This window comes from Canis lupus, chromosome 9 (assembly GCF_048164855.1).
Source record: "Canis lupus baileyi chromosome 9, mCanLup2.hap1, whole genome shotgun sequence".
Taxonomy (NCBI): domain Eukaryota; kingdom Metazoa; phylum Chordata; class Mammalia; order Carnivora; family Canidae; genus Canis; species Canis lupus.
In genome coordinates, this window is record NC_132846.1 from 50,036,410 (window position 1) to 50,063,534 (window position 27,125).

A 27,125-nucleotide genomic window follows, 5' to 3' on the forward strand; every position below is an offset into this window, starting at 1 on the left:
GGCATTTGGAGCAAGTGTGTAAAGCAGACACGTAATAGACTTGCTGCCATGTGGATAACCAGGTACCCCACTGGCCTCGCATGGGTCTTGGGGAGACAGGAAATGACGGTAAGAAGGGGACAGAGACATCCCTCCTAAAAACCTTGTGTTTCAACCACTCGCTATATCATTGAGTTGATCTACTTCCAGAAAAGTAGAATGAAAGTTCAATCTTGGTTTACAGACTCTACCAGCAGGCAGAGCTAAGAAATTCTCTTAGAGGAATTTGCTTTTGTTTTAAGATTTTATTCATTTATTCATGAGACACACACACACACACACAGAGGCAGAGGCATAGGCAGAGGGAGAGGTAGGCTTCCCGCAAGGAGCCCAATATGGGACTCGATCCCAGATCCTGGGATCACACCCTGAGCCGAAGGCAGACGCTCAACTGCTGAGCCACCCAGGCGTCCCATCTTAGAGGAATTTATTAGGGAAATTTTTATAGGCAAATTCCACTGCTGCCTGGTAGTCTGTCTAGCTCCTTCTGGAAGATCACTGGTGAGAGACTGCTGAGCTTGTCATTATACCTAGAAGCAAAGATGAGGAACACTGGTAAGAAATGAAAATTGACCTCTCAAAGCCATTCTCCCCCTTTTCCTTACTATAGCATCTTCACGTTGTCTAGGATGGCAATGTACCCAGCTAAAAAGATGACATTTCCCAGACTCTCTTGCAGCTAGGATGGCTATGTGACACAGATCAATGAGATAGAAGCAGAAACTGCTGGCTGGGCTTATGGGAAAGCTCTTTAAAAGGTGTTCATCTCAAGAGGCACCTGGATGGCTCAGTCAATTAAGTGTCCAACTCTTGATTTCAGCTCAGGTCATGATCTTGGGGTCATGAGATCGAGTCCTGCATCAGGTTCCACACCCAGCGGGGAATCAGCTTAAGATTCTCTCTCTCCCTCTCTCTGCCTCTCCCACACACACTCGCTTGCACTCTTTCTCTCTCAAATAAAAATAAATTAATCTTAAAAAAAGATGGAGTCATCTCAGTTGGTACATGCCTCTCTCCTTTCCGTGTGGAGGACAGATGCAATACATGAAGTAAGGTAACAATTTTAGGACTATGAGACGATTGTGTACAAAGGAAGAAGAGAGTTTGGAGGTCCCTGGTCATGCTACAGAAATGTAATGATACAAGCTCTAGAAGACCTACTTTCTTTTTTTTCTAAGTGGAGCAGAAAAGAATTTATTTGCTTAAGGCACTATGAGCAGCATTATTACGTGCCACTTACCTAATTCTGTCTGATGCAGGAGCCACGAGAACACCCAAATGAGGAACACCCATTTCCCTCACTCAGTGGTTCTCTAGTGGGGGTGATCTTTGTCCCTCAGGGGACATTTGGCAACATCTGGAGACATGTTCTATTGTTATGATATGGGAGACAGATGATGACCAGGGGCCAGGGATGCTGCTGAACATACACAGGACAGATTGCACAGCTAAGGAGGATCCAGCCCCATGCGGTAGCAGTGCTGAGGCTGAGAAACCGAGCGTTAGTCCTTGTTGCTTCTAGACTATGAGAGCTTAGCCTGCTAACCTGTCCTGGCACCCATCCCTCCTCTTTTTTTAAAAAAATTTATTTATTTATTTATTTATTTATTTATTTATTTATTTATTTATTTATTATTGGAGTTCAATTTGCCAACATATAGTATACCACCCAGTGCTCATCCCATCAAGTGCCCCCCCTCAGTGTCCATCACCCAGTCACCCCAACTCCCCACCCACCTCCCTTTCCACTACCCTTTGTTCGTTTCCCAGAGTTAGGTTCTCTCATGTTCTGTCTCCCTTTCTGATGTTTCCCACTCATTTTCTCTCCTTTCTCCTATAATCCCTTTCACTATTTTTTATATTCCCAAAATGAATGAGACCATATAATGTTTGTCCTTCTCCAATTGACTGACTTCACTCAGCACAATACCCTCCACATTGAAGCAAATGGTGGGTGTTTGTCGTTTCTAATGGCTGAGGAATATTCCATTGTATACATAGGCCACAGCTTCTTTATCTATTCATCTTTCGATGGACACCAAGGCTCCTTCCACAGTTTGGCTATTATGGACTTTGCTGCTATAAACATCGGGGTGCAGGTGTCCTGCCATTTCACTGCACCTGTATCTTTGCCATCCCTCCTCTCTTAGAAACAAATCCTGTGAATGGGCCAGGCCAAGAAGTACGTTTGGGACCGTATTTTGCATTTTACACTAGCTGAGCCTTCACGCTTCCTCTGTGTTGTTTCCACTGCCTAGAATTTCTCTGTCATCTTTTCAGGGGTTCTTTAAGTGAGGCACAGGAATATTCATTTTTAATGAGATTCCCTGGTGATTCTGATCTAGGTGGCATGACATGCCACATTGGTTTTTCAAAATTCTACCCACTTTTTAAAATCCACCTCCATTGCCACAGTGCCTTCTTGGTGATTTTAGGTGACACTTGGTTAAACATATTTATTTAATCAGTGCATATTTATGCTAATAAACTTAGTGGTTTTCCATCTATTATAAGGAGATATATATATATATATATTATATCTATAGATATATAGATATATATAGATATATATATCTATATAGATATAGATATATATAGATATATATCTATTATAAGGATATATATATATATATATATCCTTATAAAGATCAATTTACTTCTATGAAAAAGGGAATTGATTTAAAGAAAACTATGCTTGGGGCACCTGGGTGGCTCAGTTGGTTAAGTGGCCGACTCTTGAATTCCACTCAGGTCATGATCTCAGGGTCATGAAATCAAGTCCCACGTCAGGCTCTACACTGGGGGTTGAGCCTGCTTAAGACTCTCTCTCCCTCTCCCTCTCCCCCTCACCCCAACTCACGCATGAGCTCTCTCTCAAAAGTAAAAAAATAAAAAAATAAGGAAATATGCTAAAAAAAAAAAGGCTTCATTTAGGAAACATCACTTTTCTTAATGGACACAGAATGCAAATATTTGCTTTATTTTCTACCTTGTTGTTAGTGCACAGAAGACATGGAAGAAGAGGTTTTGCCCCTTTTAAGAGATAAGAATAAAACCTCCATGTTATTCAAAACCAAGATTGGTTGAAGTCTTCTCTTGTTTAAAAATTCATATATTTAGATTTTTAAAGCTTAACAAATATTGGGTATAATAAACACTATAGTTTGGAAGCCCAGGAGCATCCCTGAAATTTCCCCCCTTCTGTTTTCTCTAGAGAACATCCAGTTCTGAAAAGTGAAAAGCATCATATCTCATTTCCCTATCATGTGGCATTTTAAGAAACTGACACTAAATTTTCCAAACCATCTTGCGACGGGCAGAGACAAAGGTCCCCATTCCTGGAGATCAGCATTTCATAGCTGTGCCAGCAGAGTGATAAAGTCAGGTTGAAAGTCACATCGGTACAAGGTCCCACACCCTCCCCCTTGGCACATCTTGTAAGTGAAACAGCAGCATTCACTCAAATGCTTATCAATGGTCTGGGGCACATGGCAGGATTGGGGTTTACTACTAAGGTGACTACTAAGGTGGAAGCGTAAATCCTCGCTGGGACCCTGGAGACCTTATACCCTCTGGCCCTCAGCTCACCTCAGGCCACTCTCATTTCCTCTGTGCTGGCCTCTGTCTCTTCCCCTGATTGTCTCTGCTCCCTCAGACTTCAGAACCCTGCTCACGCCCTTGAGTCTCAGCTGACCTGCTCTTTCTCCCGTAATCTCCCCACCCTCATCTAGATAACTCCTACCTCTTCTTCAAATATCAGCATAGGGAAGTTTTACCGGGTTCCCAGACTCAGGTCCCCACTATCATCACGTGGTTTCAGAGCACTACGTAGTGTTCTTTCACAGCCATTAATAGACTGAAATTCCACATTTAACTGTGACCATTTGGTTAACAGAATAGACATGGATGGTAACTTCTGAAGGAGACATAAGTAACTTTAACCTGAAGTAGATAAGTCTTGAGACTATAAGAGATACTTCATTTATTCCTTCTTTCCTTCCTTTATCAAATCAAGAAGTATTAGGGGACTTCTAGGGGGCTTCTAGTTGAGTACTAGGGATATAGAAATAATCAAGACAGAGACAAACTCTGCCTTTGCTCATGGGTTTGTGAATGACCTATCCAGATGGCCATTTGACTGGCTACCCTTAGTCATGACTGGTGGCTTCGTTCATCATACGGGTGGACGTCTTGTCTTTATCACTGTCTCTCAATGGTCTCAGGAGAAACCAACATGGTTGTCATATTTGAGGCTCCAATTGAAGAGGCTGCATCAGAATGTATCCTTTTTCCTCCCTGGGTCAGAGGATTGGTTCATTGTGTGTGTGTGTGTGTGTGTGTGTGTGTGTGTGTGTGTGTGGAGAGGGAACAGAGAGCCAGTTAGACTGGCAGACAGGCCAACTTCTATTATACATCCTCAAGGAAGCAGGACATGGAGGAATAGGATTGAGACTGAGAGGGTAGACAGAGGCAAATCTCCTTTTCCAGAGCCCTGCTCAGGATTCCACCTTGATTTTACTTTGATCCTGGTCCTTGTCTCTGTCTGACATCTAAACACAAGACTAAAAGCTAGATGACAGTGTGACTCAAGAAACACAGCTTACTACCCTAGCCTCCTCTGGCCCCACCAGGACTCATGCCCCAATCTCTACCATCTCCATGGGAATGAGTCCCTTCCCTTGATTCCTGTTCTTAAAGATCTGATCGATCTGTACATGGGGCAAATGTTTTTTTTGTTACTCATATTCCATTGTCAGAATAAGAATTGTCTTGGACTCTACATTCCTAGAAGCTTTGTCTTTCATTCATTCCTTCACCCATTCATCCATCCATTCATTCAGCCAACAAGTATTTACTGAATTCCTACGGTGTGTCAGGTTCTCTGCTACTATGCATGGGGCTGGGAATTCAAACATGAGCAAAACCTCTGCAATCCCTGCCCTCATAGAACCTGCTGATGCCCTCCAGGAAGGTTGTAGTACTGGAATGAGGATCTAGTTCTGTCTCGGTCTAACCCCTGGAAGCCAAAGACAGGATGCTACTGAACTGTGATCTGAAACTAGCATGCAGGTGATTAGAGGGATCATTTCTCCCTCTCTTTTGGTAAAGTACCCTAATTTCTGTTTCAATGTGTAGAGCAGCTATCAGTCAGGTGCTCTGCTTTATCTGGCGAGGGTGCAATCATGTGACCCAGGCTGAGCCAAACAGCCTCTTTTCTGGGAATTTGACCCTTGAACAGAGCAAAGGAAAGACCCAAAAGATGGTGGGAGCCCTCCACTCCAACTGCGAAGCCCCAGCCAGAGAATCCCTGTGGTGGAAAATGTTCTAGTTCCTGCCTTATTCTGAGCCTTGTTCTCCAGCCTTTCTCTGGATTCTGTGAGCTACACAATATCCTTCCAGCAAATTCACTTCTTGCTTAAGTCACCCCAGCCAGAGTAAGCTTCTGTTAAGAAACCCCACACTCAGGAATGATGAGCTATACGAGTTTCCCAGGAAGCAGGGGGCACTAGATCCTAATGTCAGGAGCCAGCAGGAGTAGACTGCTTTCTGAGAGGGTTCTCTGAGATGCCCTGTGCTCTTTCAGAAGTTGGGCATTCAGCCAGAACTGCACCAGCCTCTGGCATGCCTAACCTGGATATGACCCATTACTGCTTCTGGCAAGCACCCTAGGCTGTGATTTGAAAACCATCACTGGGAGTTTTAACTTAGTCTCCAGACTATATTCCCCATCCCCTTTGGTCCTATGTGTATGGAGCCCAGCCAACCTGCTCACAGGAGGTATTCAAAAGTCAGGCCAGGCACTGGCCAATTAGAATAGATGCTGGGGCTGGAGCTGGGGCCAGGCCTGGGGTTGGAGCTGGGGCTGGGGCAGGGGCTGGGCCTGAGGCTGGGCCTGAAGCTGGGCCTGGGCCTGGGGCTGGGGCTGGGGCAGGGGCAGGGGCAGGGGCAGGGGCTGGGGCTGGGGCTTGCACTGCAGCACAGTTGGGTCCTAGGGCAGGGGCCCCTGACCAGCCAGAATGTAAATATTTTAATATTTTAACGATTACTTTATTTTTTTACATATATTTTTAAAGATTTTACTTATTTATTCATGAGAGACACACACACACACACACAGAGAGAGAGAGAGAGGCAGAGGCACAGGCAGAGGGAGAAGCAGGCTCCTTGCAGGGAGCCCGACGTGGGACTCGATCAAGACCCCAGGATCACACCCTGGTTTGAAGGCAGGCACTAAACCGCTGAGCCACCCACGCGATCATTTTAGTTGCATTTGGGTGCCTGCCTCCTGGGTATCATTTCACCAGCTACAAGATTAGTGAGCACCTCTGAGGTTGGAACTCTTTCCTGTGTGTATAATTCTGCTCTCCTCAACCTTTGCCCCCAACCTGTCCCTGCCTAACTAAGGGCTTTACACAAAGCAAGTAGTTACTTTTTGCTTTAAAAAGTAAAAATCCCCTTGGGAATCCCTAGGTGGCTCAGCGGTTTGGCGCCTGCCTTTGGCTCAGGGCACGATCCTGGAGTCCCAGGATCGAGTCCCACGTTGGCCTCCCGGCATGGAGCCTGCTTCTCCCTCTGCCTGTGTCTCTGCCTCTCTCTCTCTCTCTCTGTGTATCATGAATAATAAATAAATAAATCTTTAAAAAAAAAAAGTAAAAATCCCAAGATAGAAGAAAGAAAATGAAGAGGATGAGAAGAAGCGGAGGAGGGAAGGAAGGGGAAAAGTCAGTTCTGTTCTAGAAAAATTACACTGTGGACCTTCATCCTGCTTCCCCATTCCCCCACCCCAAAATGTTTATCTGCAGGCTTATTTTATTTTATTTTGTTACTTTAATGTTTGCTTTATTGTGACACCCTGGAATCAAACCCACACTATCCCCAAGATTGCATGCTTATTTTAAATAATAAATTTATTATTTATAAATTTATAATTTATTATCCTCTCCTTGAAAGAGGAAAAAAGGTGCAAAATAAGGGTGATGTATGAAAAGGTAAGAGGACCATGCCACTTAATCTTCTTGTGGGGTTGGGTTGATATCAGCTGCCATTTATCAAACATTTACCTGCTTTTCTGTTCACTCTTGTTTCAGGAACTATTAGCATCTCCATTTAGCAAATAAACAGACTCAAAAGAGGTTAAACGGGGCAGGGGGGAAAGGGGTGGCTCCGTGGGTGGAGCATGCCACTCTTCATCTTGGGGTCGTTGAGTTTGAGCCCTGTGTTGGGAGTAGAGATTACTTAGAAATAAAATATTAAAAAAAAAATAAAGTTAAACGGTTTGCCCAAGTTTGCACAGCCAAGTGTGGGGATGGCACTCAAGCTCGTCTTCATTGCCTCCGAAACTGGAGCTATACACCAAGCTGGGGTGCACTTGGGAATTTCTGAAGTCCCAGGGTACTGCCAGGAGGGTGGGGACAGCAGTCCTAAGTTGGTGCTGCCACCTGGTGATGAGGCAGAGAACTGTGGGGACAACCCCCCTTGGCTGCCCCAGTCCCGCTCTGTCCCAGCTTCCCAGGGAAGAGAGACCCAGGCTAGGCCGCAGAGCTCTACCCCAGCCAACCCGATGGGTCTGGGCGGCCTCCCTGAGCACAGCTCTGAAGACACCTTTGCTGAATAAATGGATGACTGGGGCGCAAGTCTCCACAGGTCTGGAGATCAGCCTGGTCGCCCTAGACGGCCTCTGAAGACACTACGGTGTAGCTCACCGCTGACCACATCCTGCTGTAGGGCCAAGACTTCTGTCGAAGTGTGGGTCCTGCCCAGTCCCTTTCACTGAGCACCTGTTGGGTCCCTTGTACCGCGTTCAGCAGTGTGACTTGTGTTACCCCAATTTCCCCCCAGAGCCAAAGGGATCAAAGCAGCATGCCCACGTTCACAGGCCTCGAATCCAGATCCTCAGACTCCAAGTCCTGGGTTCTTTCTGCTCCCCCACAGTCTTGCCCCCTGATTCGACTCACCCCAAGAAACCTTGTTTTTGTCAGCCTAGTCATCCAGATGTGATGACTCAAGAGTCCATGTGGGGCCGACTGTCAGGGGCAGAAGGGCCTGTGTCAGCACAGCAGCTTTCCTGACCTTTAAGGCAACGGGGAGTTACCTCAATCTGAAACGTGTGGCTGGGGAGTGATTCTAGCCTCAGCCATATGCAGGGGCCCAGGGCAGGCCGCCCTCACATGTGCCGCGGTAGCACACTGATTGCTTTGAATTGAAGCTACCAGCCCAGTGCAAGGACACTCTGACCCTCCTCTGTCCCCCTGAAAGCAGGAAATAAATCTCCCATATGGAAAATACCCTCCCTGGGGGCGCCCGGGGGGGGCTCAGTGGTTGAGTGTTTGCCTTTGGCCCAGGGCATGATCCCAAGTCTGGGGATCAGGTCCCACATCGGGCTCCCTGCATGGAGCCTGCTTCTCCCTCTGCCTATGTCTCTGCCTCTCTCTGTGTGTCTCTCATGAATAAATAAATGAAATCTTTAAAAAAATATATGTAGAGAAAAAAAAATCCCTCCCTGTACTAAGAAGGACATAGATATCCTTATCACCTGAGATAGGGACTTGAAAGTCTAAAAAACTACAGAAATCAGCCTTATTATTTTTTACTAATCTACACCCTCAGCCCAAATTCCTTACCAATCAAAGCTTCCAAATACCTGTTTTTCCTTACTCTGTAAATTCTTCACAAATTTATCATTTCTTTGTCTAAAATACAGAAAGACTGCCTGCCTGGGTCTTTTCTTTAGGTCTCAATTTCATTATTGGGTCTCCAGGCGCACATAATAGAGCTTCGTTTTTTCTTCCCACTAATCTGTTTTGTGTCCGTTGAATTCTTACTCCAGCTGGAAGACCTTGAAGGGTAGAGGAAGATTTCTCCCTCCCCTGCACAGCATAGGACATACCAGCAGGGCGGGTAAGCAGAAGCAATTCCCACTCCCCGTGCCCTGCAGCCCTTGCTGGTCTCGTTCCCAATCTAAGGTCACCTGCACACGGAAACCAGCAGCGACATTTTCCCTTTAGACCCAGTTCTTGGAATCTTGTTGCAAATGGAGAGAATAAAAAGTCACCTTCTAGAAGGCAGGATGGTCTCACCAAACACGTGCTTTACTCTGCCCAAAGTTAATCCAGAAACTTCTCTGTTTAGTTGTCAAAGGTTGTCTCCAAGGTGCATCATTCATGTCAGGAAATCCACTTGAGATTACGTGCTGCATCAAACCAGTTGCCCAGTGACAAAATAAACAGAACAGTCAGCAGCTCTGCCCCTAACACCATGTACTGAGTGAGAGTAAGGGCAGATACTAAGTAAGTGACATGCATCAAAGTAGACGTTTTTACCTGAAATGTCTAGATTACCCATCTAAGCCTGTGATTTCTTATATTTGGTGGTCATCGGACCACTTTGAAGATCTGATGAAAATCTGGACTACCCCCCCCTTTCCTTTACAAAATATATACATACTTATCAAATTTGGAAGATATTATCTCAGGGATTATAGACTCCTGGAATCCATTCATAGACCCCAAGTTGAAAACCTTTCATCGATCAACACACCATGCACCCCAAACTCAAGAAACACAGCTGCCAGGAGACAGGGTGGTTGGTGGCATGCAGCATTGAATTGGAAGTCAGAAGTTCTCATCAGTTGCTACAATTTAGTGAGCCAGGAGGTCTTCATAGTTGCAAGAAGTAAACCTACTTGACATGAAGCAGAATGTTTGACTCAAAGGCCATTCTGATTGGGCCACTCTGGTACAGTGTGTCATCTGTGGTAAGAAGGAAGGATGAGGATGGAATGAGGATGTATGTAAGGTTCATTACTTTGTGAATTTTTAATGGTTGGAACCATAGTGGTTTTTGAAAGTGATATATAAAAATGTCCCTTGGACAAAACGTACTCGCTTGTGCTAAGATAACCACCATGCACAATGCCTTCAAAGGGCAATGAATAAAAGATTAGAACAGCGTTTGTGAGACAGCTGGCTGTCCATGGAACAAAATCACAAGGGTATAAGAACCCCAAACTTTGTTGCAGTGGCTGAAGGTATTCATTGCAACCAAAGTGCAAATGCTCTTGATAAGAGTAATACTTTGCCTTATCAGCCATTTACCCTGTAGATGTAGAGTTTTTGCCCACTGTTTCTCTAAAGGTCTTTGATTCTCTGAAGGTAGAGGGGGCATAAGAATGCTAGAGATTGGAAGAAGGGATGTGGAAGGGAACTTGGAGGCTTGGAGCTAGAAGCATTGAAACCAAATTGATTGTGTCATAATTCCTATCAATACTGATCTGGTTTCAAATGAGACTTGATTGCATCATTTGCCTCAAGAACAAATGTGGCCATCAAAATATTAGTCTTGGTTTCTTTTTTTTTTTAAGATTTTATTTATTTATTTATTCTTGAGAGACACACAGAGAGAGGCAGAGACACAGGCAGAGGGAGAAGCAGGCTCCCTGCGAAGAGCCTGATGAGGGATACGATCCCAGGACCCTGGGATCTCGACCTGAGTGGAAGGCCGATGCTCAACCACTGAGTCTTCCCTAGTCTTAGTTTCTGCTCCAACTTCAGTAAATGTCGTGAGTAGAGATTTTTTGTTATTAACCTATCTTTACCCTTCATAACAGGAGCTACTGCTGTTACTGCTGGTGTGTGTGTATATGTGTGCGTGTGCATGCACATGCATGTCTATCCACACATGTAGGCATATCTACAAGGCTGAGTCTGTCTGCAAGTCCAGGACGGAGTCCTCATGCTTTCCACGCTAAGTGCCTGTGAGTCCTTTGATTTCTGAGTTGTCACAAGCCCTGTTCCTATTTGCATCTCTACTTTGAGAACCAGCTCTCCTCCCAGCTGTATCTTTGGCACTTGCTCTATTCTCCTTCACTTATTGATCCATTCATTCAACAAGAATATATTGAACACCCATGTCAGGCAGATAGCTAGGGACTAAAGATGGAGACGTGAATAAAGCAGACCCACGTCCCTGCCTGCACAGAGTCTACAGTCTGGTGGGGGACGCAGAGACAGAAGAACTAATGATACTAATTAATGAATGACAATGCTGATAAGTACTAGGAAAGCATACACCAAGGACCCGACCTATTCCTTGGAGGACAAGAGGTCTGGGGAGTCTAAGGAAGTGAGATTTCAGCTGAATGCTGTGCAGAAAATAATATCAAGTGGATGAAGAGGGAGAAGAAATGTGTTCTAAGTGGTGGGAACAGCACATGCCCAGTGTGGTCTGAGCTGCCATCTCTTGGCTTGAGGTGTCCAAATACTGAAGAGATGACTGTACCTCTTCCTAACTATTGCCTCCAGAAGTACTGGTGCTGAGTTACATTTCCAGAGAGGGAGCTCCCATTTTTCACAGTTGGGAACATGGCCTGACCAGCCCACCTGTCAGCACATCCATGCTTCACACCTCAGAGCAGATACTTCTGTTCCTCTCCTTCATCCCCCACTGAAGTCTCCTAACTGTTCCCCCTCACTCCCCTGTCAGCTCCCCACGTGGCAGTCAGAGTGATCCTTTTACAATACAAGTCACTCCCCATCACCCCTCTGCTTAAAACCTTCCTGGAGCTTCTCACCTCAATCGAAGCTCAAGCCCTCACCAAAGCCCACCAGACCCCACTGGATCTGGCCCCCATCTGCCTATCTGACCTCTTCTCCCCACACTCTCCCTACTGCAGCTGCTCTGCCTTGAACATAGCAAGTGTGTTCCTATCTCAGGGCCTTTCCACTTGCTATTTCTGTGCCTGGGGCACTCTTAGCTCAAGATATCCATGTGGCTTGTTTCCTTACTTATGCTTAAATGTCACCTTAGAGAGGCCTCCTCTAACCACCACCTCACTCTCTATCTTGCTATCTTTCATGATATTGCCACTTTCTCCTTGGGATTGTAAACTTTCAAAGGTGTAGGAACTTGTAGTGTGTTCACCATTGTATCTCCTGTACTCATAGCAGTGCCGGACATGTAATCAAGACTCAACAACGTTTGTTGAATGAATACATGAGAGTGAATGGATAGCCCCATCCCAAGCCACCATTCATCCCCTGCTTCCTCCCAATCTCTCACTTTTTCTCTTTTTTCAAAGAGAAAAAAGGGAATACTCCATATCAAGACCCCATGGATTTCTTCTGATCTCCTGAACCTCAACACACTGGCCAAAAACATTCTTTTGATAGCCATGGAGATGAGAGGGATGTGTTAGCATCCAGAATGAGTGAGTGTCTGGGATATGGAAGGTAACAAGCTCCATGAGGGTACTTGGGTCCAGGCACAGAGGGGAGACTGAGTCCTGGCCCATTGTGTCACAAAGGCTGTGGGGATGGAAACAGGTTGTGTCAGTAGTTTTGTATTGTGGTTACCTGATTTGCAGACAGAGCGAGGCCATGCCAACAGATATAATTAGGTGACACATGGCCGTTGTCATTGCGTGAGTCTGGTAGCTGTTTTCGATTAGAGTTTGTACCCATTCATCTAACTCAATATTTCCCAAACTTGAGTTACCCACAAGCCACCACCGCCATTTCTGTAGCATCCATGAACCATCTGCACGACTAATGACCTCATTTTCTAAATCAATTCACTCCTATTACTTGGATACACATATTTTTTAAAAAGGAAACTAGCAAATCAGGGAGACCAAAAGGAAAAGTGTGAGCAGCCAGATGGATCCAGCCCCAGAGGGAGAGCTGTTCCCAATGCCCCTCACCCCCCGCAGCAAAGGTGGGAGGGGGCTGGGCATGGGAGTCAGGTCCCAAGGGGTGAGCTGAGGGGAGAAGAAAGTAGGAGGAGGAAAGGCTGCCAGCCTCTGGGAGTCTCATGGGGAGAGGGGGAAAGGAGGCAGTGGCCTGGGGACCTAGAGCCTGGGGTGCTGTGAGGTCAGTCTGTCCTCCTGGGACGGGACAGTGAGTGTGTTGTCTGTGCTGGGCAGCAGCCCTTGTGTTTGCTCACCTGCCATCTGGAATCAGTGCACAAACACTGGAACACGGAGCCCAGGAGTGGCACCCAGGGCCAGAACGCCGGAAATGTGCCCTCCTGCTGGGCAGACAAAAGAGTTCTTGAGAGCTTGGTGGACCAGGGAGAAGGTCGAAGAATGAGGAATAAGGTGGGGAAGACAGAAAGGTACCTTGTCACACAGAGATCTGTAAGAAAATACCAACTGCACAAAGCTGTATTTGGGTTCTAGAGTGTTCTACAGAATCACACAGACTACTGTGCATAAGAAATTAAACGGGCACAGCCAGCCCTTGGATGTCACTGTGCTCCCAGATCATTTCTCTGGCAAACACGATGGGGTCCTTATTAAGAAAATAGGGATCCTAAAAGAAAATAGGGATCCTTCCAAGCACCAAGGGTGTAGGGAACTAGGTACCTCACTTCTAAAGATATGTGATTCTCCGTACCTATGAGTTAGAGCCACTAGCCATTTTAAAAAAAATTCTAGTGCAGTTAATGTACGGCATCAGATTAGTTTCAGGTGTGCAATATAGTAATTCAACAACTCTGTACATTACTCAGTGCTCATCACGATAAGTGTATTTTAATCCCCTTTACCTATCTCACCCATCCTCCCACCCACCTCCCCTCTTAACCATTAGTTTGTTCTCTATAGCTAAGAGTCTGGGGTTTTTTTGTTAGTATCTTTTTTCCTTTGTTCATTTGTTTTGTTTCTTAAATTCTGCATATGAGTGAAATCATGGTACTTGTTTTTCTTTGACTTATTTCACCTAGCATTATATCCTCTAGATCCATCCATATTGTTGCAAATGGCAAGACTTCATTCTTTCTATGGCTGAGTATATCTATATATATATATATAGCACCTCTTTATTCGTCTATTGATGGACACTTGGGTTGCTTCCATAATTTGGCTATTGTGCTGCAGTAAACACAGGGTGCGTGCATCTTTTCAATTCAGTGTTTTCATATGCTTTGTGCAAATATGCAGTAGTCGAATTAGTGAATGATATGATCATTTTATTTTTAATTTTTTGAAAAGCTTCCATACCATTTTTCAGAGTGGCTGCACCAGTTTGCATTCCCACCAACAGTGCACAAGGGCTCCCTTTTCTCCACATCGTTACCAACCCCTGTTGTTTCTTTTGCTTTTGACGTTAGCCGTGCTGACAGGTGTGAGGTGATATCTCATTGTGGTTTCGATTTGCATTTCCTTGGTGATGAGTGATGTTGAACATCTTTTCATGTGTCTGTTGGTCATCTGTTTGTCTTCTTCAGAAAAAATGTCTGTTTGTGTCTTCTGCCTACTTTTTAATTGGATTACTTGTGTTTTGGGTGTTGAGTGGTATAAGTTTTTTTTGGTGTATTTTGGCTACTAACCTTTTATAGGATATGTCTTTTGTAAGAATCTTCTCCCATTCAGTAGGCTTTCTGGCACTGATCACTTTATCTGTTTGGTTAATTGCCGCTCTCTTTCTGGAAACTGTTTATCTTCCATTTCAATATATAGCCCCCTTGGGAGCTGCCCCTATGGTTATGGTCGGTGGGTCAAGGAATGGGCATCTGGGCATTTGTATTTAGGACAGAAAAGCAGGGCAGCGTCTCTCAGGAAGCTGAGGTTGTTAAGAGGTGAAACTCCAATGTGGAGAAAACTAATCTTTTTTTTTAAGATTTATTTATTTATTCATGATAGAGAGAGAGAAAGAGAGAAAGAGAGAGAGGCAGAGACACAGGAGGAGGGAGAAGCAGCCTCCACGCCAGGACCCCGGTGCGGGACTCGATCCCGGGACTCTAGGATCGCACCCTGGGCCAAAGGCAGGCGTTAAACCACTGAGCCACCCAGGGATCCCCAAGAAAACTAATATTTAGGAAGAGGGAAAAAGAAAACTGACCTTGAAGATGCTATGGACTGTCTGTGTACCCCCAGTTTCATATTCGAAACATAACCTCCAGTGTGATGATATCAGCAGGGGGGGCCTTTAGGAGGTGGCTAGGTCAGGAGGGTGCCCTCATGAATGGCTTCAGTGCCCTTACAAAAGAGACCCCAGAGAGCTCCTCACCTCTTCCACCATATGAGGTCACAGCAAGAAGATGCTGTCTGAGAACCAGGGAGGGGGCCCCACCAGATGCCACATTTGCCAGCCCCCTGATTGTGGGATCTATCAGCCTTTAGAACTGTGAGAAGTAAATTTCTGGCATTTACAAGCTATTTTTGTTATAACCGCCCAAATGCACTGAGACACAGGCAGGAATTGAGAAGGAAGGAACCGTGAGCACATCGGCCTCTGGCAGCTTCCAAGGCTTCAGCCACACTCAGCCCTTTCTGCCACTTGAGTGGTCAGCTCCTACACAGGTAAAGTCTGGGAGCACCTCCACTGTTCTCGAAACACATTATTTTCCAGCTTAAGCTGGTTCATATTAGGCACCAGCATAACAATCAGTGCAACAATTAAAAAAAAAAAGGTTATTGAAAAAACTGGGATACAGTTAAGCATTCTTGGTTGTCCTGTTTGGAGAAGCACTTTCAAGACTCCTTAGAGCTCAGGGCAGTTGATGGCATCACCAGCAGGGACTTCACGCAACTATTACTTTGGAAAACTTAAAGGGAATCCATAAATACGTAAAGGGTTTCATTTTGGACTTGTTTCTTTCTAAGTTTTCTGTTTATTCATAGAAGTGAGGTGAACTTGAACCAAGTGTCCTGCCCTGAAGTCCTGAGGAGGCATGATGCCAAAGAGTGAAAGAGGAGAGGATGAATTCAGGATTCCTTGCTTTCCATAAAATTTGATTGCTGGGTTTTTATGGAAACTTATACTCAGAATTTAAAGCAGCTTCTCTGGCCTTTCGATCTTGCAGTGGCTGAGGTTGCTGTAGGAAGGGGTGGGGGCCCAGAAAGGAAGAAGGACAGAGCAACTGGAGGCAGTAGTGATGATATCATTCTGCTTCTCGCTCTGCAAGGTTTACTGGGAAGTTGTTACCCTCCCTCCAGAGGACATTATCCTGATTCCTCCCGCCATCCAGTCCCACCACCACTGCCTCTCACCTGTGCCCGCAGCTCCTCCCCATCCTCTCACTGCTGCCACTCTGAGTCTCCAAACTCCCTTCTCACCTGAGTGAGCACAACACCTCCTGAGAGGTCCCTCTGTCCCCATGCTCACCCCCCACCCCAACTGGGTTCTCCCCAAAGCAGCCAGAGCAGCCAGCACTCTCCAATTGACAACTTTGATAATGTCCCTTCATCTGCTTAAGACCTCTTGATGTCTCCCCTTTGCTCTTAGGACAACGTAAAAATCCCTCAATGGTGCCTGCACCATCTAGCTGCTGCCTCTCTCTCGGGTTGCCCTCACCTTCACTCTGCCCCAGTCACACTGATGTTCAGCTCCTTCCTGCCTCAGAGCCTTTGCACATACTGTTTGCTTTGCCTAGAATGCCCTTCCTCTCTCTTTCACCTAGTTCGTTTTCTCTTTCTTTCTTTCTTTCTTTCTTTCTTTCTTTCTTTCTTTCTTTCTTTTTTTCTTTCTTTCTTTCTTTTTCTTCTTTCTTTCTTTCTTTCTTTCTTTCTTTCTTTCTTCTTTCTTTTTTTTTTAGTTTTTGTTCGTTTGTTTTCTTTTAGTTTTCACTCTTTCTTAAGAGCTGGCTTGGGATCTAGCTTGTCTGTCCTTCTTTACAAATTCTTACAAATAACCCTCAGAGCACCTGTAACAATTTTACTTATGCATGTGACAGTTTGATGGGTGGTTGTCCTCCCAACTAAACTATTAGCTCCAAGGGGGCAGGAAAGGACCATTTTACTCACCAGAGGATCCCCAACACTGGCCACAGGTCCTGACTGAGTCTTACCTGTTCCTCAAGGTCCCGTTCAAACATCTCCCTGAGAAACCCTGTCTAGCTTCCTGCTTTGTCCATCCATGAGCCGGCAGGGACCCTCACCGTGCAGTTACTGAGCCACCCTGCAATGACTTGCTCACCAACCTGCCTCACCATTAGTCTGTGGACTCTCAGAGGGTAAGACTGCTGTCTCTGTTGTGTTTGGTTTCCCTGACACCCAGTGGTTGGCCTGCAGGAGACAAAGGTGTGAATGAACTAAGGACTCTGTTAAAAGAGCTCCCTGGGCCTGAGTATTGTCCGTATTAACTGAGGGGCTTAACCAGATGATTCTATCGATCCTTTCTCTAACACTATGGTTTCAACATCACATAACCCTGCCTGGTCAGCACCCCTCTTCTTTGTCACCCCAGGTACCTTTAACTGTTGCCCTGGTAATCAACAAATCTCACTGCTACCACACTTCCTCTGTCTCATTATGCAAAGAAAGCCTCACACCTCTGGGCTTTCTATAGAATATGCAAAAAATATTTTAATATCTCCTTCCTCTTTGACTCATGTTTAGTTAGGGCTTTCTCGTGTTTATGGAGGAACTTGGTTTTCTAATTATTAAGAAATATTTAAAATCTATAGAGAACTAAGGGTGCGAAGAACAATGCGATGGACACACCAAAACATGAACAGTGGAGGAAATACAATGTCACCCAAGTCCACAGGCCTTTTCTTTAAGAGAATGACCAATACCTTTTGAGGCCTTTCAAGATAGAGCCATGTATTCCCAGTGAACTGAGACATTCACTTTAAACCATGTGTCCAGGACAGAGCCTGGCCTCTAACATGTCCAGGTAGGAGCTTTTCTTTTCTTTTCTTTTCTTTTCTTTTCTTTTCTTTTCTTTTCTTTTCTTTTCTTTTCTTTTCTTTTCCTTTCTTTCTTTCTTTCTTTCTTTCTTTCTTTCTTTCTTTCTTTCAAGATTTTATTTATGTGATAGAAAGAGAGAGAGAGAGCACAAACAGGAACAAGGGCAGAGGGAGAGGGAGAAGCAGACTCCTGGTGGAGCAGCAAGCCCAAAGGAGGGCTTGATTCTAGGACCCAGTGATCATGACCTGAGCTGAAGGCAGATGCTTAGCCCACTGAGCCACCCAGGTGCCTCAGGCAGGATGCTTTCATTCTGTCCTCTCTTCTAAGGAGAATGGGCCTCCTCAGTGTCAGCAGGCCCTGATTGCATTCCCGTCAAGGAGACTCTGTGAACCCAGAGGACCCTTATGGGGAAGGAATCCAGAATCTCACACCACAGGACTGACCTCCTGGCTGTCCCACTCTATTGGCTCTGTGGGAGTTCTAAGGAAAAAAAAAAAAAAAAGACAAGCAAAGGAGGCATGAGCATTCAGGACAAGCTGGACACGTTTTCATTCATTTTGAGGCCATCTGGAGGTGGACCTCGTCTACGGGTTGCATCGCAGAAGGCAGTTCAATCACGTCTTCATTTCCTTGGTCTGGGCCAGACAGCAAGCTAGAGATTGGCATTGACTATGACTAGGGCATGATAACTTGAGAAACTCAAGGCAAGTGGATGACTTAAAGAACTAAATAAACATGTGTGGTCAGGTGTGACAGGAGTTCCCATAAAGGTGTGTGTATGAAGGGTACGGGTGTGAAGGAAACCTCTGAATCATGCTTCGGGCACTGGGAAAGCCTTCCTGGAGGAGGTGACACTTGCCCTGCATTGTGAAGGCTGGTGTGTGCAGGCATGATGTGTTCATAATGCTTGGGGGAGCTGCAGGTGGTTCCACCTGCCTGGAGTGCAAGGTGGAGTAGGTGGTGGTAGGAGATGGGGCCAGAGCAGCATCACAAAGGAGTGGGGAGCCTCTGCAACCGAGGGGTGGCTGCTGGAGGACCCCAGGCAGGGGAGAGGCCCAAAGCGAAGTGGCGCAGCGCTGCACTGGAAGGGTCAGACCAACAAGGAAGGGGTCACAGGATCGAGGTGAGGAGCCACAATAAGCTGAACTAAGGTGGTGCCAAAGAGAAAGGAGGAAAGGGAAGCCGGGGGGGGGGGGGGGTGGCGATGAGCAGCCAGCGGACACTGAGAGTCAGGGAACAGAGGGTTCTGGGTAGTTCTCCAGGTCCTTCTCTGGCTGGCTGGTTGCTGGCAGAGCTATTCATTGACAGAACCCCAGAGGAGAAGCGGACCTGGGCATGATCTTTGGATGACGCGACGGAAGTTTCATCGTAAGTAGGAGACGTAAGGGGATAAGATCCCCACAGAATCTGCAAGTGTCAAAGTCACCGGCAGCAGTAAGAAGGTCAAGGAAGGGTCAGGCAAAACTAGGGTGTAGGTAATGGGGCCTCTGACCACACACCCACTTGTCTGAGGTGACACCCTGGCCCCGCTTTGGAGGACACCGGTTGGCCGAAGAGGCTTCCCTGAAGTTCCAGGGTTGAGTCTGGAGTCTCAGAGGCTTCAGTCCCCTGACTTCCTGTTTCCAGATTTGATGATAACTCTGATGACATTCTATGCCTGCTTTTTTGGAAAGCGTCTTACGAAACCTGTTTTTTAATCTCTGAAAACCTCTCCGAGCTCCTCTTTGCCCCCGATTTCTCAAACTTCATGGTAATGTGTAATTCCATTCTATTCCACCAACAAGTATTGAGAGCATGTGCTGTATGATTATCTCATCAAACGTTCCTTAAGGACCTGGAAATGCATGGGAGTGTGGGAAATAAGGGAAAAACAGGATATTGGTGAGGATGCACTATTACACATATAAGATTTGTAAGAGCAACATTTCCACAAATTCCGAGAGCCAGTATTTTTTAAGAGAGACTAATCCAGAATCTCGATCTGATTCATTCATTAGCAACTTAGCCTTCCTGTGCACTCAACAAATTCCATGCCTCGCATACCTGCGCCCTGCTTATCAGATGGGATGCTTGGACTTCAAGTCCCCACTTTTATTGTCGGGAGTAGCTGTTAGCCTCTAGAGGGCAGACTTTGCTACTATTCTGCTGAAGGCCAGGAGACTTTGAGTTCAATACCAGAGGGTCCCTCAAGGTCCCTGGGACATCAGCTGGGATAGAACAAGGAATCAGGGCCCCCTTTCAGGAAGCAATCTCTAAAATGGATTTCCCGTTCCCCTTCGAGGTGCACCTATAGATAGAACGTATCTATTGATCAATAGATGGATGTAATACATAGAAGCTGCTCAGTACTTGTTTTTTCAATGGGTGAACACAGAGGGTTTCTATGTAATAACTACCCAACATTTATATAGCTGTCCGCCCCTGATGGGAACCAGCCAAGAGACAGAATTCTTGTGTGGCCACCAGAATATTTTTTTTATTTTTTATTTATTTATTCATGAGACACACAGAGAGAGAGAGAGAGAGAGAGAGGCAGAGACACAGGCAGAGGGAGAAGCAGGCTCCATGCAGGGAGTCTGACGTGGAACTCAATCCCAGGACTCCAGGATCACGCCCTGGGCCGAAGGCAGACGCCAAACTGCTGAGCCACCCAGGGATCCCCAGCCACCAGAATATTATTACCAAAACCAATATGCAGGTATTTTTGAATCTTTATAAATCAGAAACTGAAGGATAGAGAGGTTAGTAGAAGATATCTGCACCTCACATTTAATCTGACTCACTGTACCATAAAACACAACCCCAAATATCACTAGAACGGCAGGTTAGACCACTTAGGATTTGTCACCAAACTGAAGCATCCGTTACCCCACAGGAGCACATGGTGGGGAGAGGAGGTGTGCTGCATGGAGGGGAACTCACAGAACTGTATTGTTGCTTGTTTTGATGCTAAGTAGTCGTGGGGGTCTGAGTTACAGGCTCCAACTCTCTGAGCCTCAGTTTCCATATCTGTAAGGCGAAGTTAAGAATATATTGTAAAGGAGTACCTGGCTGGCTCAGTCAATAGAGTGTCTGACTCTTAATCTTGGGGTTGTTGTGAATTCAAGTCCCACCTTGGGTACAGAGATTACTCTAAAAAGTTAACAAATTAATTTCTTTGTTTCTTTCTTTCTTTTAAAAGAACACCCTGGGAAGAATTTGGAGAGAGGTCCATGATGATCTAGGAATAAGAAGCAGTGGGAGGTCTTGGAAGGTCTTCCAAGAGAATGGAAGTTGTGCTCCTTGGAGAATGATAGGAAACACTGCTGGAATTTTGAGAACAGGCAATGTTAAATTAGCATGGAGATTCTTTGTGGGTATGAGCTTTCTCTTCAAACATTCCATTATAATCCAAGACCCCATAATTTTTGCCAAAAAGTGGGTGCCTCCAAACAGTGTTCTGCCTCCCGGGAACCAGTGGCTCTGGCCCCATCAGGGGTGCTCAGACTTGGCTACCTGCTGAGATCACCTTGTGGAGCTTTAAACGTGTACATGCCAGGGGTCCACTCTTTAAGAACCTGATTTGGGTTGTGGCTGAGGCACGGTTAATGTTGAGTTCTCCATGTGATTCTAATGTTCAGCCCAAGTTGAGAACCACTGCTTAGAGCTTTAAATTCCTTTTGTGTCTGAAAATTTGAAAAGGAAAGCAGTGGCACCCAGTGGCGCTCATACTTTAACGTGCAAACAAACAAATCACCTGGAGATCTTCTAAAATGTAGCCTCTATTTCAGGAGGTCTGGGGTGGGCTGGGCATCTGCCCTTGTAACAAGCTGCCAGGGGGATGCCCACACTGCTGTCCCCAGCCTGCATTTGTGCCGTGAGTCTGTAGCTTGAATGAATACAGACTTGCTTGGGAAACTATGGCTCTGCAAGCCAGCTGGGATCCTAAGAAGTCACTTCACTTTTTGAACCTCAGCCTTCCGATCTTAAATGCAGGCATGCAATAGTAACTACATCATAGAGTTCTTGTGATGCTTTAATAACATAATGTGGTAAACGTGGTTAGCATGATACAACACGCGTTAGCCTTTGGATTATTAGGATAGCCAACACTCAGGGGAACGCTTAACGGTCTGCCAGGAATTCTCAAAGTACTCTCCTGTCTTGTATCGTTCAAGCCTCAAAACAACAGTCTGAGGTGGGTACTGTGATTTCATCACCCCTCTTTTACGGATGAAGAAACTGAGGCACAGAGAGGTGGAGTACCTTAATTTACATCACACACTTAGGAGTTGCTAGGCTGGTGGTTGGAACCCAGGGAGAATCTAGGCTCTTCTCCCTCCGGGGGCTGAAATGGACACTGCGAACAGGCATTTCTGCCCTGCAGGCCTGACTTTCTGGAGGCGATGATTTGAGGAGTCGCCTCTGTAATGGGCTCGGTCAACAGGTGGCAGCCCAGGGCCATTTGCAGACCTCGTCCAGAGCCGGCGCCAGGCTGGGAACTTCATCGCTCAGCGCCCCTAGCTCTGAAGAGCCGGGTCCGCCCGCCCCCGCAGGTGCTCGCTGAGCAGGCCGTCCGGGGCCGCGCGGCAGGGGGAGGCCTACGTCCCGGGTTCGAATCCGAGCTCCCTAAGACGAGACCAGGTTCGCGGGCACAGCAGCGGGGAAGACGACTTTCCTGCGACTCCCGTTGGCCCCGGGGAGCGCGACGGCCGAGGAATCCCACGCGTCTCTTCGTACCGAAAGTCCAGCAAGGATCCAATTGGTAAAAAGCCGGGGATCCCTCCTGGATTCCCCGAGGGCACTTTGGAGGCGCGGGGCGGCGGGGATGGGCCCGCGGAGCAGCCCGTCTCGGTGCGGTTCCCTCCCGGGGCCCCGGGGTTTTTTCCGTGTGTGTGTGTGTTGGGGGGTCCCCGGCAGAGGGCAGTGAATTTGAGGGGCGGTGCGCGGGTGGGGGTTAACCCGGCCGTTTCCATGGCACCCGGGGCGTGGGGGAGGAATGCACCCCGCAAGCTGTGGCGAAACAGCTGCGCAGCCGGCCCAGCCCGGCGCGGGAGGCGGGAGGCCAGGGGGGCAGGAGGGTGGGGGCGGCCGCGCTGCACGGGGGCGGGGAGGTCACGTGCGCCCCGGGGCGGGGCCCCAAAGCCACCCGGGAGCAGCGCCGAGTCCCACCTAGAGGCTCGGCGCCAGGCGCGAACTTTTCTCCGGGACGCGGGGACTGAACTTGGCCTGCACCCGCCCCCCCCCCCCCCCCCGCCCCGGGAGGACTCAAGGCCACCGGGAGCCGGGACCGGGAGCCGGTGGGGTGTCCGCGGCCGGCCTGGGGGCCCGCGGTCCGGGCCGAAGTCACCAAGGAAGAGTGGGAGCCGAAGGGGGGTGAGTGCAGGGAGCTCGACTCGCAGCCTTGACGCGGGCTCGGCTCTCGGGGTACTCCGGGCCGGGCCGGCGCTGTCAGCCCTAAGGGCGCAGCCAAGGCTCTGTCCCGAGGCCTCCCCGGCACCTGTCTCGGGCTCCAGGAGAGGCTGCGGTCATGGTGAATGAAGACCCCAACCTACAGGAGTACGACGATGGCCCCTCGGCGCCCGAGCCTGCACTCCCCGCGGGTCGCAGCGCCTCGGCCCACCCCAGCGTCTCCATCCACCCCAGCGTCTCGGCCCACCCGAGCAGTTCGGCGCACCCCAGTACCTTGGCCCAGCCCGGGGGCTTGGCCCACCCCAGCAGCTCGTGTCCCGAGGAGCTTAGCGTGATCAAGGTGAGCAAGCGCCGCTGGGTGGTGGTCCTGCTCTTCAGCTGCTACTCCATGTGCAACGCCTTCCAGTGGATCCAGTACGGCTCCATCAACAACATCTTCATGAACTTCTACGGGGTCAGCGCCTTTGCCATCGACTGGCTGTCCATGTGTTACATGCTGACCTACATCCCTCTGCTCCTGCCGGTGGCCTGGCTGCTGGAGAAATTCGGCCTGCGCACCATCGCCCTCACCGGCTCTGCTCTCAACTGCCTGGGGGCCTGGGTGAAGTTGGGTAGCCTGAAGCCCCATCTCTTCCCCGTCACCGTCCTAGGCCAGATCATCTGCTCTGTGGCCCAGGTGTTCATCCTGGGCATGCCCTCCCGCATTGCTTCTGTCTGGTTCGGGGCTAATGAGGTGTCAACAGCCTGCTCCATGGCTGTCTTTGGCAATCAGGTGGGTCGAGGAGTTGGCGGGTGTTCAGAGGAATGGGCATCCTATCATTGGGAGGCTCAGTGTGCTAGATTGGACCTGAGGGCACCTGCTTGTGTGAGCCTGGCCTTTCCTGACTTCAGCAGTGTTTGTGACTCTGGGTGACTTCGTGGCTGGGTATGGGTGGGGGATTGTGACTAGATGACTGTGTAAGAGATGAGCAAGGGAGCTGAAAGAGGAGGCCTTGTCTTTCACCAACAATTTCTCCTCCCCCTGCAGAAAGCATGCTTCTGGAATGTCAACGGGCTCATGATCTCCTTCCTGGCCCTGTCAGTCCACGTGCTTAGACCTGTGGTTTCCGGAAAGCTGTTCTTTCTCAGGGAGCAGCCCCTGGGGACCAGATTATTCTGGTATCGTCAGAATTTGACAGATGTTTAACCTGACCACCAGCTTTCCTAGAGTGCAGCATCTCCTGTACTATACATAGAATCACAGAGTGCTGGCCCGGTGGTGTTTGGCTCCGTGTTTACCTTCTTTAATACACAGCTGAAGCCAGGACAGAGGGGATAGTACTTTGGGCCACGCTGCTTCCCTGGGGGTTAGATAGCAGGATGGAGTAGAAATCTTGCTCTGAATTTCCCAGGCCTAGAAAAGTTTTTTGGAAAGGCACAGGAAGTTCAAATTTCTTTTCTTTTCTTTCTTTTTTTTTTAGAAGTTCATATTTCAATCACGTTTCTTTCCTTCTTTTTGGAAGGATGATCTCAAATTCTTTGCATCTCAATGAGGTTATGACCCAAAACGTTGGGCATGTTATGACTCTACCTTCTCCAAATATTTGAAGCAGGTATTTATGGGGTCCTTCTCTATCTAGACCACTGCCTCCAGGTCTCATTTCTTCCCCGAAGCACTTGCAAATGTTGCTGTTATTTTAATTTAATGTATTTTATTTTATTTTACAAATGACCAGTAACCCTTTGTTCTTATAAGATATTTCCCTTATAGGAGGGTAAGACTGCGAGGTGAAAGGTAGGTCTTTTCAAACTTCCCAATGGTTAAATCTCCCTATTAGGAGCAGAACAGACTAGGTCACTGCAATCTCAAACCCATTGTTTGAGGAGAGCAGGATTGCTAACTCGGAGAAGCCCTCAGGTGGCCAAATCCAAAATTTTTTTGTAAACCATAATGCATAAACTAATAGCTTTTCAGACCCCTCCTCACATACCTGTGAGGGAACTTAACGCCAGATAAATCTTTAAAATTTAATAAGACTATTTATTAATTCCCTCTCCCCAGTCCCCACCAAGATCAGGAAATGCTAAGAATTTTACATTTAAAAACACTCTGACAGCATATATTTGTATCACGGAGCCATCTATTCAATTTGATCTTTTAGGTTTAGCCCTAAAAAAAAAAAAAAAGATGAAAAACTGAATTGTTTCTGCTTCCTCACGTTGAGAGATGACTATCTTATGTTTGGTTCTTGGCATGTGTTTTATTTAGCCTTTCTTCCTGAATAAAGCATGGCTGAATGAGGAGAAATAGTATTAGGGTACCTTGAGCTTTGCTGCTTAGAAAAAAAAGCCTCCACAGAGTTGTCTAAAGAGACTTCAAATGCTATTCCACAGAATAATTCTTCTTGGCCTACAAACCCCACATGGATCAGCAAAACTCTGTACCTGGTAATTCTGACCTCTCTTTTCTAGTGCCTCTTGGGTACTCCACACATGCACCAGCCTTGCTTGCATTAAATTCGTCATTCATTCATTCATTCATTCATTCATTCAAGAAGCATTCACCTAGTGCCTCCCCTTTTGCCAGGCACTATGCTAGGGCTACAAAGATAATCTCTGCCTTCTCAGAGTTCCTGTACTAGATTTTAAAATTTTATGAGGCACTAACATTCTGATAAACAAACAAAAGCCTAGATCGACATATAAAGGATTTATTTTCAGTACTCCATGAGATTTTTAATATCTTCTTTGCCTAATTGCTTAGGGAAAATTGAAGAGGAAGGAAGCTAATATCTATCAAACACCTATCATGTGCAATGCATTTTCTCATCTATTATTTAATTTTTCAACTCTATGAGGCAGGTGGAATTGTCCCCATTGTTATGGGTAAGGAAATGAGACCCAGATAAATGGAGCAAACTTACCCAGGGTCATACAGCTACGAAATCATAGAAGAGAGATTTGAATGCAACTCCACCTCCAGAAGCCCATGTCAATAGGCCAATACCGAGTTATCATGTGGATAAAGCATGTATTTTTAATTTTTTAAATTAATATTTAAATTTTTAAATTATTTATTTCCTTAAGTAATTAATTGTTCTTTTAAAGTAGGCTCCACACCCAGCATGGAGCTCAGAACAAGGCTTGAACTCGTGATCCTGAGGTCAAGACTTGAGCTGAGATCAAGAGTCACACACTTAACCAACTGAGCCACCCAGGCACCCACTTTAAAGCATTTTTTATAAAGGGGGAGGGCAGGATTATGAGGTTGGAATTTTGTCCCTTGTGTCTGGTTGTTGGTGGCGATGAAGTGTCCACCAGTTTTCTCCAGAATCTGAGAGCCTCTGCCTCTGCCTTCTGTTTTTAAGCACCTGGCATTAGCATTGCCTCCCCACTCACTGGGTTATAAACTGCTGAGGGCAGATTCTCCCTCTTTGAGCCTAGCAAGAGGCACAGGAAGATGGGCTCCAGTCTTTGGGTAGAAGATACCAGTGGGTCCTCAACTGGGGTGAGAGTGGGAAGGAGTCTTTGAATGGTAGCACAGCCTCGTCCCTTTGGCTCTGGCCATTTGCACAGGTGGAGACAGCCTGGCATGTAGCAACAGTTGTTCCACTGCTGTCAGGGAAATGATTCATGTGGTGTTTTGAGTGATATAGATGATGCTATAGTGGAAGGATTGGAAGAAAGCCCTGTCTGTCCTAGAGTCTGGTGATAGCTTGGTGGCCCTGGAAGGGAGAGATGTGGGAGTTGGGAGAGACCAAGTCAGCTTCAGCCCCCGTGAGGAGCCTGGAGCACCGAGATGGGAAGGGATTTTCTCAAGGACCCTTGGACAACTGATGGCATGGTGCCAACCAGAAAGAGTAGTAGGAGACTGTTGGCTTTTCGAGTTAAGAAAATCCAGTAGTCTCCCCTTATCCCGGTTTCACTTTCCATGGTTTTAGTCACCTGTGATCCACCTGGAAACAGATGATCCTTCTTCTGACCTATAGGGACATCATCCATGGCCTAATACTATATCTTAATGCCACGTCATTCCTGTCACTTCATATCATCACATCGGCATGTTATCATCGCATATCGTTGTAAG

General features: G+C 46.9%; 1 protein-coding gene and 1 long non-coding RNA gene across 7 annotated transcripts in view; one reads left to right on the top strand and one right to left on the bottom strand.

The window, feature by feature from the left end:
• Positions 1 to 264: 264 nt before the first annotated feature.
• LOC140640280 (uncharacterized) lies at positions 265 to 23,972 on the bottom strand. Its single transcript, XR_012036951.1, has 2 exons — positions 23,333 to 23,972; positions 265 to 569 (listed from the first exon to the last, which is right to left on the bottom strand). It is a non-coding gene; the product is annotated as an uncharacterized lncRNA (long non-coding RNA).
• The window catches only part of FLVCR2 (FLVCR choline and putative heme transporter 2), a 56,436-nt gene continuing 47,917 nt past the window's right edge, over positions 18,607 to 27,125 (top strand). For 3 of the 6 annotated variants that reach the window (XR_012036947.1, XM_072839409.1, XM_072839408.1), the window contains exons 1-2: positions 22,913 to 23,831; positions 24,087 to 24,217. Coding sequence is in view for 5 of the 6 variants with exons in the window: in XM_072839409.1 (XP_072695510.1) it covers positions 23,178 to 23,831; positions 24,087 to 24,217 (785 nt within the window). In the remaining variant the exon portion in view is untranslated. Of the gene's footprint in view, positions 18,792 to 22,912; positions 23,832 to 24,086; positions 24,218 to 27,125 lie in introns of those variants that run through there. The other 3 variants (XM_072839411.1, XM_072839410.1, XM_072839413.1) reach the window with 2 other exon arrangements.